The 16,668-nt window shown below is 42.1% G+C and overlaps 1 protein-coding gene across 2 annotated transcripts in view; it reads right to left on the bottom strand.

Moving 5' to 3' along the window:
- Nucleotides 1-16,442, bottom strand: part of VWA5B2 (von Willebrand factor A domain containing 5B2) — an 85,235-nt gene extending 68,793 nt beyond the window's left edge. Inside the window, exons 1-6 of one of the 2 annotated variants that reach the window (XM_075861890.1) lie at nt 16,161-16,442; nt 11,258-11,403; nt 9,357-9,515; nt 5,954-6,185; nt 3,012-3,196; nt 2,580-2,711 (exon numbers count right to left, since the gene is read on the bottom strand). In XM_075861890.1, coding sequence (XP_075718005.1) covers nt 2,580-2,711; nt 3,012-3,196; nt 5,954-6,185; nt 9,357-9,515; nt 11,258-11,396 — 847 coding nt within the window. In that variant the 5' untranslated portion in view covers nt 11,397-11,403; nt 16,161-16,442. The remainder of the gene's footprint in view (nt 1-2,579; nt 2,712-3,011; nt 3,197-5,953; nt 6,186-9,356; nt 9,516-11,257; nt 11,404-16,160) is intronic. The other variant, XM_075861891.1, reaches the window with a different exon arrangement.
- Between the last annotated feature and the right edge of the window lie 226 nt (nt 16,443-16,668).

Here is a 16,668-nt window from a genome sequence, read left to right as displayed (position 1 = left end):
CTCTGCTCCGGGACTCTGGGGGAGCCTCGGACATCACTGTCCATGCATGGACAGTGATGTCAGGGGCTTCCCCAGAGCAGAGCGTAGCGCTCTGCCCAGGAATCCGGCTCTGGGGTTGCCCCTGACATCACTGTGCATATATGGACAGTGATGTCAGTAACAGAGCTGGAGTCCCAGGGAGAGCGCTAGTAGCGCTCTGCCCGGAACTACGGCTCTGGGCAAGCCCCTGACATAACCGTCCATATATGGACACTGATGTCTGTGGCTTCCCCAGAGTTCCGGAGCAGAGCCTATACTAGTGCTCTCCTCTGGGACACCGGCTCTGGGGTTGCCCCTGACGTCACTGTGTATGGACAGTGACGTCAGTGGCTCTGCCAGCAGAGGAATCCCCGGCAACGCTCTGGCTGGGGATTTCACTCCTAGAGGGAGCCCCAATAGAGCTATCTACTGGGGGGGGGGGGGGTGTGGCAGCATCTACAGGGGGCACAGGGGCAGCATCTACAGAGGGCACTGTGGCAGCATCTACAGAGGGCACTGTGGCACTATCTAAAAAGGGGCTGCCCAATCTTAACATTCGTGTGTCTGCTAAATGCTGCCAACTGAGCCACAGTACTGCATTTAGCGACACTTAAACTGGAAAACTGGATTGTTGAAATAAGCACGTGGAGAAATCTCGCAAATTTCAATTAAGTTTAAACCTAGCGGTATTATTATAGTAATGTAGTATTGTTATTGTGATGTAGTATTATTATAGTAATATATTGTTGTTATAGTATAGTAGTATTATTATAGTAATATAGTATTGTGATAATCATTCAGTTATTTGAACTACTAACAATAATTTTGTATTGTATCAAATTTGAAAGTAATTTGGCCCGTCAACTTCACATTATTTTCTATAGTTGGCCCACTTCACCGAGTTTGAGACCCCTGCCCTAAGCTAATACATACCTCAGGGCAGACCCCTAAATACAAACCCCCTTAAACTAATCCAGACCCCAGACCAGACCCCATATACTTACATAGCAGCTCACACTCTTTTCTATGGAGCCTTGCTGCTCTCCTCTCATAAGGACCTGCCTACATGGTCATGTGACCTTATCTCTACAGGTCCTTTTGGAGAACCGGGGCCAAATGCATTATTTTTAAAGGAGGGTTTCCAAACGCATACTTTTCAAGTTATTTTCACCACTCTCCCACTACAACTAGTCGTCTGCACTTATCCACCAGCCTAGCTCATTATATTACGAGCTCTAATAAAATAAAAAAAAACGGGCTAGGCTGGTCAGCACATTTGCACTACTACTACTAGTGTAAAAACCAGCAAAGACAGTGCCACAGTTACTGTCAGTTGTTATTGCCACACTGCTACCTGCAGATAGCGCCACACCGCCGTTCCCTGCAAAAAGCGCTTTACCGCCACACCCTGCAGAAAGCGCCACACTCACCTTCTGGTCCTTGTCACAGGGGAGTTTCCTGGCAACTGCCTAAGCAGTTTGTCGTGTTTTTTCACGCGATTCGCAGCAAAAAATGCAACAAAAAAACTGCAATGTACTTTTATTTTTTGGGCAGCCATGGGCCCCACTGGAACCTTGGACCCTGGGTGGCCACCCTAAGCCGTGTTATCGGGATCCTCCACTGAATGTATCCTACAGAAAGGAAAAGAATGACAGAAAGCCTTGGCTTTTTTTAGATCCAATTCCGGTTTGCAAAAAAAACGGACTATGAAAGGCATCATACATGCACCGTTTGAAAAAAAGTCTTGTTCCTTATGTTTGGGATCTCCCCATGTTTACATAAAATAAAAAAAAAGGGAAAAAGGAACGCTTTTGTAAATGAGGCCTTAGAAGGTTGTGCATTTAAATTAGAGATCAACGTTTCCATCCTGGTGGGATAGCACAAGGCACAGCACATGGGAAGTACGGCCACGATCAGTACAGGGTTTACATCTCAGGAGCATCTAGGCAAGGATTGTCTAGCACCTTAGACATAATGGCTTTTAAATGTTTGTCTGCTCTTACAAGATAAAACAAAAAATTGCAGTGCACTTCTTACAACATCTAGAACCTCGACGGCCTTCCTCTTGTCCCTTTCTTTCTTGCAGACACAGACGCACAGACCTACTGTGCCTATAGGTAAATCCGGCCCTGGCCACAATAGTAGTGGTAGAACTTGCTTACAAAGGGAAACAGTAGTGAGAATGTTATAAGAGCCATTCCTAGACACAGAAAAGCATAGGATTGATGGTCTATTACAGATCACAGAAGAGGGCACAACAAAACATATCCAAACTATTTTGAGAAAATTTTCCCTGGACCTTTCTTCTGGGATCAATCTCCACAAAAATTAAAAGGGGTATGGTCCCATCAAATATGATTATTTGAGCCTCAATTGTTTTTAGCATTGCTACAAGCTCTGTGTTTATAGTTTCTCTAGGCACAATATGGAATTACTTTTTTTTACCAGTCTTTTAAAACGTTTCAGCACAACTGCAACTTATTAGCTTGTAATCGAATATTTTCTATTTTTATTTTTTATAGACATCTCTATGAGGTTCTTGAAGTTACAATACTATTTACCACTGGGGTGCAGGATAATTTCTACAGCACGGTCACAATTGTACTCTTCAGCCAGGATGATCCAAATGGAGGAGGCAGAGACCGCAAAGGGGCTTGCATCAGCACGAAGGGCATGAGATGGACTTTCTATACCTGCAGAATGAGGGGATAGACATGATGTTTAAACACTTCTCATCTCAGCACTAATAAACCTGCAACATAGCTCTGTTCATATGGGCGTTGTGGCTTCCATTCATAATGACGGTTCCCAACGGCGCCCAATGACCTACAAAGAGGCCTGCAGGGGTTAAGTTGTGGTTTTTGTAATTTTGACATGCAAAAATAGCTCTGCACGCTGTGCTATTCATGCCATCATATGTGACAGAACTGCGGACTGAGCCTCCAACGGCAGTGTGAACACAGGAATCAACTTCATGCATATATTTCACTTGCCTGCCAAAAGACATGGACCCTGGACCTGTAGTCGGAAGATGAAATGGTAACGTTGTGGATTGGTAGCCAAGCCAGTTAGAGCAGCTGAAAGTGATTTAGAGGTCAATGTCTGGGGTGGAGAATCTGCCAACAATAGCCATTGACTTGCCCCTGTTCCGCTCACTCCACCAAAACAACTGGCAGAACTGTAAGACATGGAACAAACAAGCATTATGATCCAAGATGCACACTGGTTATAAATAGTCATGTACACTACCGTTCAAAAGTTTAGGGTCACTCAGAAATTTCCTTATTTTTGAAAGAAAAGCACAGTTTTTTTAGATAACATTAAATTAATCAGAAATACACTCTATACATTGTTAATGTGCTAAATGACTGTTCTAGCTGCAAACGTCTGGTTTTTAATGCAATATCTACCTAGGTGTATAGAGGCCCATTTCCAGCAACCATCACTCCAGTGTTCTAATGGAACATTGTGTTTTCTAACTGTGTTAGAAGGCTAATGGATGATTAGAAAACACTTGAAAACCCTTGTGCAATTATGTTAGCACTGCTGTAAACAGTTTTGCTGTGTAGAGGAGCTATAAAACTGACCTTCCTTTGAGCTAGTTGAGAATCTGGAGCATTACATTTATGGGTTCGATTAAACTCTCAAAATGGCTAGAAAAACAGAGCTTTCATGTGAAACTCGACAGTCTATTCTTGTTCTTAGAAATGAAGGCTATTCCATGCGAGAAATTGCCAAGAAACTGAAGATTTCCTACAACGGTGTGTACTACTCCCTTCAGAGGACAGCACAAACAGGCTCTAACCAGAGTAGAAAGAGAAGTGGGAGGCCCCGCTGCACAACTGAGCAACAAGACAAGTACATTAGAGTCTCTAGTTTGAAAAATAGACTCCTCACAGGTCCTCAACTGGCAGCTTCATTAAATAGTACCCGCAAAACGCCAGTGTCAACGTCTACAGTGAAGAGGCGACTCCGGGATGCTGGCCTTCAGGGCAGAGTGGCAAAGAAAAAGCCATATCTGAGACTGGCTAATAAAAGGAAAATATTAATATGGGCAAAAGCACACAGACATTGGACAGAGGAAGATTGGAAAAAATTGTTATGGACAGACGAATCAAAGTTTGAGGTGTTTGGATCACACAGAAGAACATTTGTGAGACGCAGAACTAAAAAGATGCTGGAAGAGTGCCTGACGCCATCTGTCAAGCATGGTGGAGGTAATGTGATGGTCTGGGGTTGCTTTGGTGCTGGTAAAGTGGGAGATTTGTACAAGGTAAAAGGGATTTTGAATAAGGAAGGCTATCACTCCATTTTGCAACGCCATGCCATACCCTGTGGACAGCGCTTGATTGGAGCCAATGTCATCCTACAACAGGACAATGACCCAAAGCACACCTCCAAATTATGCAAGAACTATTTAGGGAAGAAGCAGGCAGCTGGTATTCTATCTGTAATGGAGTGGCCAGCGCAGTCACCAGATCTCAACCCCATAGAGCTGTTGTGACAGCAGCTTGACCGTATGGTACGCAAGAAGTGCCCATCAAGCCAATCCAACTTGTTGGAGGGGCTTCTGGAAGCATGGGGTGAAATTTCTCCCGATTACCTCAGCAAATTAACAGCTAGAATGCCAAAGGTCTGCAATGCTGTAATTGCGGAAAATGGAGCATTCTTTGACGAAAGCAAAGTTTGAAGGAGAGAATTATTATTTCAAATAAAAATAATTATTTCTAACCTTGTCAATGTCTTGACTATATTTTCTAGTCATTTTGCAACTCATTTGATAAATAGAAGTGTGAATTTTCATGGAAAACACAAAATTGTCTGGGTGACCCCAAACTTTTGAACGGTAGTGTATGTACTAAGGTGAAAAAAAACCCACTAACAATACTATAACACAGCATGCAAAATAATTCAAAACATAATGTACCACATTATGCTTGAAGGTACTAGAAGTTTTCCCACATCCGGCCAAAAAGAAACAAATTGTAGGTGCAATTTTATATATGAAATGCCCATTTTTCTTAAATAAAGTGTGAAAATGTCAGTTTTACGCATAAAACCAAATGTAGAGTGTGGTATTTGGCAAAAGAATAAACTATCACCTGTCATGTCTATTAGGTTACGTTGTGAAGTTAATAAATATTAGAATAAATCTAGGTATGTATTTTAAAGCCAAAATTTTATTTCAAATGCATACTTGACAAGCATTTGAGTCACATTAGATTAATATTATCAGACTGATATAGCTGGTCTTTTCCATTTAACACACGGAATAATAAAATCTGCATCAGTTTTAAGTAATGGTTAAGACTGGTGTATAAGAGTTTAGAAGGTTTGTAAATACTGTATGTTTCTGTGCACTGTACTGTGCTGGTTTCTACGCGTGTACACACACACACACACACACATACACAAACATGATAAAGCACAGCTAGATAAATGCTGCCTATGGGAACCTAGCTTTGACCTCGCATTAAATATTCTATATGAAAAAGATCTAGAGCCACACTAGAGCTTTAAAGCCGCAAACAGCACAGCGGAAAAGGAAGCAATGCATCTGTACAGATACCTACAAGTATGTAGTCATTCAGTTTACATTCCAGGTTGGTGCACCTGTTGGACTAGCATAACAAAGGACATGTTTCACAAGCCAGAAGAACGGACTATTTAGTTCCTCTGCAGTAAGGAATGTTGCTTTGTTGTATTCAAGGCTTATTAAAAACCTTCATATGTTTTTATAATGCGAGATTACGATATTCCAGTATGTATATGTGCATTTTACTTTGGATATAACATTAGTGTCACAAAGCTTTACATCAAATAATAAATAAAGATAGTGCGTAGTATAGCATGCAATAAAGAATCCACTTATAGTGATTCTCAATAATTGTGTCATATATAAACCAATGCCCCAGTACACAGAACGCACAATCACCATGAGCACAACCTGTCGTCACACAGACCATCCATATGTTCGTTGGGATCCCCTGGATTTGGTGCCAAGGGGGTGAGTGATGAGTTGAGGGTCACACGTACAGCTCCTCCAGGAAGTGTTTGCAACTCTCTGCTACTTTGCAGAGTCACACTGACTACTGCGGAGGGATGTACAGAGCCAACACTAAGCATAAACACACTGTGCGCTGTGTCTGGGTCTAAAACAAGGTGTCCTAAAAACATGGAAAATAAAAATGATAAGCTGGATTAACACAAACAAGAGCAAGAACAATACAAATGTATGTGGGCTAGAATATGAAAAATACAGAAAAAAAAATACTAAATGTTTGCTTACGTTTATTTCAATTTTTACATCAGAAAAGCCAACGATGTATGTTTTTTCCTTACAAAAGTTAAAATTACCAGCCATGTGCATTGACAATTGAACTCACTGTTAAACAGCCATTGATTTAAAGGCCATGTGCTGGACACGTTGTCAACCACTTTTAGTGCTCCAAAAATAAAAAAATGAAATTAAACTTTGAACCCTGCTTTTTGGTAACATGCATATGGAGGGTTAGCAAGAAGTAGGCAACAGATCGAAAGTGGTATGACTGTAGGATCAGACTTCATAGGGTATGTTTGAGTCTGTAACCATAGAGACGCATAGGTTTGTATAGAAGCTGTAGACCCCAAACTGTAGGATCATTTTAACCTGTTCCCATAAATCGACATACCATTACATCCTAATTGCGGTCTTCTAGATGCAATAGAACGTAATGTCCTCATGATTGATAGATTGACTCCTGCTGTAAGCGCCAGGACCAGAGAAACCTCCACTCCTGGCCATTAAACGCTTTTCATGTAGCGGACAAAAGCGACCGTGGCACCTGAGATGCTACGGGAGGGTTCCCTCTCTCAGCCAATCGGCTCCCCTGCGATGAGAACGCTGGATGCCTATGGATTACCATAGCGCAGGGGGTCTAACAAAGGCCTGTAAGTGTATCACTAAGTATACAGTAAAACATTTGACACAACCACCCAAAATTGCATTGAAAAGTGGTCTTCTAGAAGATGGGCAGTATGCACAGTATATGGTGGAACAGAAAATATGTCACAGGAAATCTGGTCTGGAAAAAGAGGTGATCTTTTAGAGCGTTTTCACTGTACTAATAGAGTGCTGGTCAGTATAATACAAAGTACCCCAAAGCAATATAAATGCTATCAAGTGATTGCAGCTTCAAGTCCCCCTTACCAAAAAAAAACACAAAACTTATTTGGTATTACTGCAACCGTAGACTGTAGTGGTATGTACCCCAAAATAAAAACAAACTCGTTCCACAATAAAACAACTCCCGCTAATGTGAAAAACAAAATATGCTATTGCTTCCGCCAAAAAACTGAAACCTTACGGAACGGAGACAAACAGAAACCGTTCGCAACGGAAGCATTACCATTGAACTCAATGGTAATGCAAACGGAAGCTATGGTTTCCGTTTGCCTTTCCTTTGATGGGTTCCTCTGACGGAACCCATCAACGCACACGTGTCAAACCTGTTGCACTCCAGCTGTTGCAAATTACAACTCCCAGCATGCCTTAAAAGCATGCAGCAACCAAGGAATGCTTGGGAGTTGCAGTTTTGCAATAGCTGGAGGGCAACAGATTTGACACCACTGCATCAACGGAAACCGAACGCTGATCTGAACACACCCTAACCACCAGAAGTATTACAGGAATACGAGCCCTGAAACCACCCCATGTAAAAGTGTATGATGTCATTTATGTAGAAAGTTAGAAAAGTCTGTATAAAATCGGGGACATTTTGCTGTATATACAAAGGCGCATTAATGCATTTGGAAACTCCCTTTGAAAATCCTGCTATAAGCCTACAGTGTTGATCCAGGGTAGGGCAAAAAAACACTATAAAAGGCAGTTGCCAATTGTCGCATAAGTGGGAAAAGTTTCTTCCCGACTTCAAATATGGTAATCAGAATAAATCCTGCAACCTAGTACATACAAGTTGCAAGAAAAAGTAAGTGAACTCTTTGAAATTACCCGGAATCCTGCATCCACCAAAAACAGTTGTACTGTTCTACCACAGTGCAGGGAATAAAAAAAAAATAAGTGAATCTCTGTGTTAATTGACTTCTCAAAGAGCTAAATAGAAAAAGTTTTTTTCAAATGACCTGATGAGATAGGAAGTGTGGGTTTCACAGGTGCTTTGCCCAATAAATAAAGGCACACAAAGCCTAGTTACTGACAAATCTGTACTTCTCAATAAAGATTGCTTAGTGTGAACCAAGCCTCGAAGCAAACAACTTTTAGAAAACTTGTTAAAGAGACACATGACACTTTAAAAAAAAAAGGCTACAAAAGCATTGCTAAGGACGTGGGTGTAATCAATTCAAGGTTAGAGAAATTGTCTACCAATAGAGAAAATTCAGGACTGTTGTTATTCTGCCAAGGAATTTGCATAGATGGCACCCCCCTTCCTGTAAATAGCGCCACTGTAGGGGACCGCTCCAGGAAAAGTCTCTGACGTCACTGTCCATATATGGACAGTGACTTCTCCTGCAGCGATGCCCTGCTCCTGAAGCGGAATCCCCGGCCACAGCGGCCCGTGATTCCGCTCCAGGAGAAGCAATGGAATATGTCATAAAGACATATCAGACGTTTTCATCAGTGGGATCTGTTAATTGGCAGCTCCACTGTTGACTAATGTAACTGCTCCTTTGGCTTTTAACCCAGAGATCTTTAAGATGACCTGTCCCTGTCTATAATGGATAATAAAAAAAAAAGTCTAACCAACAAAAAAAAAAAAAAATTTACTTTACATTTAAACTTTTTAAGTGTTTTTAAGAAACAAGCCTATTAGGAGAATAGGCGACTATCACCTCTAGAGTCGGCGCACAGACCATCTCTGATGGCTTGGGTTTAGTCAGTGCCGCGGGGGATTGTAGGAACGTTCCATTGGCATTGCTAGGCATGATGGGAGCGGATGCACATGCCAACTCCACAGGTGAGGGTCGTCTATCCGCATAATAGGCGTGCTCCTAAAAATACCTTATTTTTAGATTCACATTATTTTTTTTTTGTGGGGGCTAACTCCATTAAAACAAGGGGCCTCTCCTGCCGATAGGACCTTTTTAACATTTCTGAAGGTCTCCGAGCTAATGTTGACATTATTGGAACGGTACTGCGTATGCGAGTTTAAAAAAAATAAAAAAATAAAAATAGAGAGAAACACATTAATGGAAAAAAAAACAAACAAAAAAAAAACAACAACACACAAACAGACTTAAATCATACCAAAACATAGAACACTTTTTCCTGGCGCAGGCACAGAGTGGTAAATATAAATGATCTACTATATTTTAAATATGAAGATGATCTCTATACTTACCGTTAGGGCAATAACAAGGCAAGGATTCCGAGTGACAGCTAGAACAGCATTCCTCCATTCGTACTTGACCCTGGACTTGCGCTTGAACCTTCCTGTTTCCAGTCACGGCCTCAAAACTTGTCACAACCTCTCCCTTATCCAGGAGGTATATAAACATGGCTAGAGAACACACAATAATTAGCTGGACAAGGCTTTTCCAGCATTTGTGATACCATCAATACTACTACAGACCATCCACCAGCTACCATGGGTGGTTGTTCTTTGTCACAGTGAGGGTATGTTCACATGCAGTGTCAAAAACATCTCAAAATACAGAGCTGTTTTCAAGGGAAAACAGCTCCTGATTTTCAGACGTTTTTTGCTGCGTTTTTGGAGCGGTTTTCAATAGAGTCTATGAGAAAACGGCTCCAAAAACGTCCCAAGAAGTGTCCTGCACTTCTTTTGACGAGCCGTCATTTTACGCGCCGTATTTTGACAGTGACGCGTAAAATGACAGCTCGTCTGCACAGAACATCAAAAGTCCCATTGCAAGCAATGGGCAGATATTTGCCGACGTATTGGAGCCGTCTTTTCAGGCGTAAAACGCCTCCATTACGTCTGAAAAGAGGTCGTGTGCACATACCCTGAGGCTTTATTTACACTTGGCCAAAAAAATTGTGTGTCAAAAACAGGACTGGATCCCATCACGTCATGGCAGAGAAATATTTCCCCCCCCAAAAAAATATGTGGAAAGGTTTTCCTGCTTTCCCATAACAACATTTTCCCCTCACGCACAGCCATAATATGGCTGTATGACTAAAGCTGGTCTTAGATTTTGATCAGAAGTTCATGCTGTCCATCTTGTTGGACATTTACGTACCAGATCTTTTATTTCCCACAAAGATAAATGGTGGCAGAGATATAGCTGTGTGAGCATGAATAGGGGCCATACGGTTTCATTTTGTTTAATGAAACATGTTTTTAGGAATAAATATAGCCTCTTATTACAGGACCTTAAACACTTGCTTAGTGCATTCAATGTGGATAAACTATCAATGATTGTTCTGTATATAATAACAGCTTTGACTCGGTTTTCTCACTGCTCCTTTACTCCCATATTAAAAGACTCAAAACACTTTGAGATAAACATAAGTGTATTAAAATGTAATAAACAACGTATGATGTATATTATAGCAATACAAAGTTTATTAGCTAAACAAAATTAACTGACAAAATACTAAAGTTCCATAGACACCAATTGAAAACAACCTAAAAATGTGGGTGCTAGAAGCAGATTTCTAGGCACTTTGGCTTCTTGAAAGGGTTTTCCAGGGATACAACATTTTTGTACTAATACTCTATGTCAAAATTAAATAAACTTCCTAATATGCATGGCGTCAAAAATAGGAACGCATTTGTTCCTATTCCCCCTACATCTGGCCGGCCGGAACATCTGCTTTTCATTCTAGTGTTTTTTTCTTTCGACACACGCTCGTGCACGAGCGTTATTATCCAAACAGACCTGGGTCAATACCTCACGGAGTATCGACACAGGTCTGTCACTGAAGCATAAGCAAAAAATGAACGGCGCGGTTATTGAGGAGGCTATGGACCAATAGGATGCCTCAAACCCGGGACTTCTGACGTACACCCAAGTTTGAGGCATCCTATTGGTCCACAGCCTTCCCAATGCCCGCCCCGTTCATTCTTTGATTATGCTTCAATGCCTACCCCATTTTCTTCGTGTTTCTTCACATAACTTAGTGCTTGTGCATTGCCCGCCGCAAAAATGATCTCCCTGGAAAACCCCTTTAAATAGGAGTAAGATATATTACCATAACACTGTATAAGCAGAAGACAACAGGGTAATGATTTGGCCTAAAGACCCATTTTAACATTTTAGTTCACAGATATAAGCCCACCTTGTACTGTGTCGCTACAGGTGTTCAGGTAGGTCAACTGTGCACGGAGTCCCAGACTAAACCCATTGGCACAGGCATTTACACATGAAGTCTCTAGGGGAAGCTGCACCCAGGAAGAGGCATCATACAGACCAGGCATCCTGTCACTGTTGTGAAAAATTGTTACATTGTAGCATAAATATACATAGCAATCATACATACTTTATCCATCCTATTCAATGACTATATTTGTAAAGCAGGGGGTATGTATGAATGAGTTAGAAATGTATTTCATTTTACATTTTCTGTTTAAACAGGCTCTGTCACAAGATTTTGCAACCCCTATCTCCTATTGCAGCAGATCGGCGCTGCAATGTAGATAAGAGTAACTTTTTTTTTTTTTTTAAACGAGCATTTTTGGCCAAGTTATGACCATTTTTATATTTATGTAAATGAGGCTTTCTAAAGTACAACTGGGCGTGTTTACAGTAAAAGTACAACTGGGCGTGTATTGTGTTCGTTACATCGGGGCGTTTTTACTTCTTTTACTAGCTGGACGTTGTGTATAGAAGTATCATCCACTTCTCTAAACAACGCCCAGCTTCTGGCAGTGCAGACACAGCGTGTTCTCGAGAGATCACGCTGTGTCGTCACTCACTTCCTGCCCCAGGTCCTGCATCGTGTCAGACGAGCGAGGACACATCGGCACCAGAGGCTACATTTGATTCTGCAGCAGCATCTGCGTTTGCAGGTAAGTCGATGTAGCTACTTACCTGCAAACGCCGATGCTGCTGCAGAATCAACTGTAGCCTCTGGTGCCGATGTGTCCTCGCTGGTCCGACACAATGCAGGACCTGGGGCAGGAAATGAGTGACGTCACAGCGTGATCTCTCGAGAACACGCTGTGTCTGCACTGCCAGAAGCTGGGCGTTGTTTAGAGAAGTGGATGATACTTCTATTCACAACGCCCAGCTAGTAAAAGAAGTAAAAACGCCCGATGTAACGAACACAATACACGCCCAGTTGTACTTTTGCTTTAAACACGCCCAGTTGTACTTTAGAAAGCCTCATTTACATAAATATAAAAATGGTCATAACTTGGCCAAAAATGCTCGTTTTAAAAAAAAACAAAAAACGTTACTGTAATCTAAATTGCAGCGCCTATCTGCTGCAATAGGAGATAGGGGTTGCAAAATCTGGTGACAGAGCCTCTTTAAGTCATATTCTTTCCAAAGGGTTTGTCTTCTTGACCTACAAATTTAATGGAGACTATAAAATACAAACAACTATTCCTTTGCAGAACCATTTACCAACTAGAATTTGTTTGCAGAGTTTTGGTTAAAGGAGTTTGACCTATACACACCGCATTGCTTGGGCGATAAGCTTTCCCAGTCCGTAGCTTCTGTATGCCCCTGGTTTCCTAGCTGCGAGGTGATGTAGAATACAGTTTCCAGGAGATCTGTTCTGGAGTTGGCTATGTTTACCGGTGGATTAATAATTTATCTGGACACTTTTAATACACACATACATAGCTGACACAGTGCAGACCACCTTTCTACTGAGCCTGCACCCAATACAGGAGGATGAGTCATTGCAATGTCACTATACTGTGATGTTCCTTTCCAGATAGGATGATAATATCCTACATTTAATTTGAATGGCGTATTTTACACGTCTATAGGTCCTTTCACACAGGCAGATAAACTGCATGTAAAGAGTGCCGATCGAATACATAGAAAGTCGATCGGACGTAACAATGATCGAGAGGGGATTTGTGCGAATGATCGTTTGAAGCCCATCTCATACACTTAACATTATTGGAAGCACAACCCATCTACATGAGGGGGATGAACTGCCGACAAATTATAATTTTTATGCCTGCATAAAAGATGCGACAAACGAATTAGTGTTTGATTGCCTGGCACGTTTGCACTAGGCAATCGTCGGGAAAAATTCATCATATGGACGAACGTCACCCCGTGTAAAAGTAAAGGAAATAGATAAAAGTGATTTGCGTAAACATTTTTTAAAAGGCACACACTTCTTAATAAATTTGGCGCATTGTGAACTCTGACAGTCAGAAAATAAAATCTTTGACTGCTATTAGCAGGTGTAGATTTGCACCATTTTCACCTATTTTGCTTAATAAATGTGGCCTAAACTGTATTTCTTTGGAGACCACGCCCACTCTTCTTGCTACCATAGATTTGTCACACGTCACCATTCGTGATTGATGAAGTTTATGCTAAAACCAGATGTAAACTCTATAAGGCTCCAAACGAAGGTAAACAATGAAGAGGCTGCAGTGATCGCACGAGTGCCGCGCACCTTTAAAAAAGCTGATCGGCGGTGGTGCCGAGAGTCGAACCAGAACCGAACTAATATAAATGGCCTAACCTAAGGATATACCATCAATTTTAAAATTCGGGATAACCGAATTAAGCCCATCCATCACCCATGGGAGTCAGTTGAGTGGCGATCTCTGCAGATTGGACCCCAGATAGGTGGTAATTCAGGTGATGTGAGACAGAGGGTTAATCAAATATTTTCTTATAGTACAGCTTAAATATTTTTTAATTGACGTTACCCGGTAAGGAGGGAGGAGGCAGTGAATGTAACGCGGCTATACTATGTTTGTTTTTGTCCATTAAAGCTCAAGCAGTGAAACTAAATTAACAATTAATGTTTCTGCAATGTGGAAAAAGTGAAAGAACTGGATACCAAGGTGTATTTCCTAGAGCCCTAGGAACGTGGAAGCAGTGTTTGCTTACTGGAGACCTGGCTGATTGGTTGAGATCTAGATTTTAAAATGAAGACTTTATGGAAGGTATTCATAGAATAAGTAACGTGACAATAAACGAAAATGCACAGGAACTAATGTAAAGCACGGGCATGAAATCCAGACCGGTACAAGACATTGCAGGATAGCATACCAATAGAAAGCCGCCCAGATGTCAAAACACAAAAATGATTATTTTTACACTCAAGTAAGAGAAAACAGCTGTAAACATTGGTATTTGAGTTGTCCTCTTCTCTCATTATTAGTCATATCTGTTTCTGGAGAGCTGGGTAACAACCAGCACGGCTCCTACACGGGCTGTCACCCACCCTTTTTCAACCTCCTGAATGTCAAATCTGCCACGTTAGGCCTCATGCACACGACCAAAGTTTTTTTTTTACTGTCTGCAAATACGGATCCGTAGTCATCCACATATCTGGCATGCTGTCCGCAATTAAGGTCCGTAGTGCATCCGTATTTACGGATCCGCTAAAAAAAAAATAATGTCACTAATATGTCCCAACCCCTTGAAAAGGTCACATGATCGCTTAGGCGCCATTTTCTTGGGGGAATCCTTTGTTGTCACATAGCATTAGCTACCTGGTTCCTGGGATTTGTCGAGTGACGTTTTTCTATTCAGGAGCGTGGGAAAAAAATTAGGTAGGGGCTGAAGTGGCAGCCATGATGGTTGGGACTCACCTTTCCCAAAAATAGATATAACTAGGGAATGGTTTAAACATTTTTACAGTAGGTTTTATTTTTTTGGGGTGCAAATGCACTTTTAGGCTATGTTCACACGGAGTATTTTGGGGGAGGAATATCTGCCTCAAAATTCCGTTTGGAACTTTGAGGCAGATTTTCCTCTCCCTGCACGCCGATTTTCGCGGTGATTTTCGCGCCGTTTTTCACCCGCGGCCATTGAGCGCCGCGGGCATAAAACAGCGCGAAATACGCTTTCTCTTTTCGCTTTCTCGGAAGCGCCCGAAGATAGGGCATGTCGCTTCTTTTTCCCGCGAGACAGTTTTACTGCTCGCGGGAAAAAGACGCCGACGCCTCCCATTGAAATCAATGGGAGGCGTTCTCGGGCCGTTTTTGACGAGTTTTGCGACGCGGTTTCCGCGGCAAAAAACTCGGCAAAATACCCCGTGTGAACATAGCCTTAGACCTCCTTTATACACACTATTTTGTTTGTTGTTTTTAACAAATGCTAATAGATTTGAGCGTTTTTCAAGGCATTTTCTACTGTGTGAAACAAGAATTAAGAAGTTAACAGCAGGCAGTACAACATCTTGGAAGTCAGCAAAGGAGATCTTGCCAGAAAGATCTGTAACATTAAATATGCATTAGATCTATTGTGCACGTATTGATAGGGGAACATGTTATAGATACATCTGTTGGATAAACAGAGAAAAGTGAACATACAGAAGACACACATCATGCAAAAGACAACAAAGCATGGAAAACAACTAGATCCTCAAAATAGTACACAGACATCCCATAGAGGGAAGGAATGTTAAAAAAACAAAACATCTTCTAAAGCAGAACACACCCATTACGGCAAAGGGGAACTGGCACCTGAGGCAAAACCCATCACTTGCCTATCCTGCTGCAGAACATGGACTAGGGCACATACAGCATGCCAACCATTGCCAGTACGAAAATCACATGTTACACCAGAAACATAAAGCGGATTACCAATGAGAGCACAGAAGTGGAGCAAATGGAAAGTGGCAAGTCAAGACAATTGGCACCTGTAACTGGCACCATATTTAGGAACACATTTTGCCATTTCCTGGGAAACCTTTTTCTTTTTTTGTTAAGAAAAAAACCCCGTTATCAGATAGTGAAGGAAACGTATCAAAGTGATATCCCTTCCCCAGAATGTCTCATCAGACAGGGGTTGGGAATATCACATCTATATATGCACCCAGAATAGAGTGACAGCCCTTCTGAAAACCAGCTCATCCCTCCTAGATGCCAGTGCAGCACACTGCCCCCTTATAACGCCCTAATCACTATATAGAAGACCGTCAGCTGGCATTTATACTGGCTAGAGGCGCTAGCTCTACATTACTGGGTATCCTGACCTCTGACCCCTGCAAGAAATCAAACTAGGGGTCGGTGCCCATCCTGAGAGGGTATCACCTCAGTGAGACGTCGCTGGGTCGGTGCCAGCACTGCAGAGGGGAGCGGCTGCTTGGAAGTAACCAGGGTGCGGTCTGCGCTTCCTCCTAGCTTGATCCTCATCAGTGAGCAGGTCGGTGTCCACCGCGCAGTGCTCCGGCTGTCTCCCTGCTCTCGGGGTGCCCTGGGTGCCGGCACCTCCTCCTCTTCTCTTTCTCCTCCCTCTCTGGCTCGGGACTGCGCCTACAAGCACCGGGACTGGAGCAGTCAGGACTTGCTGTACTTTGTCAGCTTTTTCCTACCTGTGCTCCCACAGCAGCACGTCCTGTCAGGGACCGCCAGACACCACAGCACGACTGTATGACTAGTATCTACCCTAAGGTACAATACATACTACGTAATGTATCCGGCTTGCCATGGAACCTGAGGGGAAAATAAATTAAAACACAATTTTTTTCATGAGTTTTTAACATCAGGATGCAGCGGTTTTTATTTTTCACAGCGACCCAGTTCAGACAGAGTTGTCTTT

The sequence above is a fragment of the Rhinoderma darwinii genome, chromosome 4 (assembly GCF_050947455.1).
Source record: "Rhinoderma darwinii isolate aRhiDar2 chromosome 4, aRhiDar2.hap1, whole genome shotgun sequence".
Lineage (NCBI taxonomy): Eukaryota > Metazoa > Chordata > Amphibia > Anura > Rhinodermatidae > Rhinoderma > Rhinoderma darwinii.
This window is presented reverse-complemented; position numbering and strand designations above follow the sequence as displayed.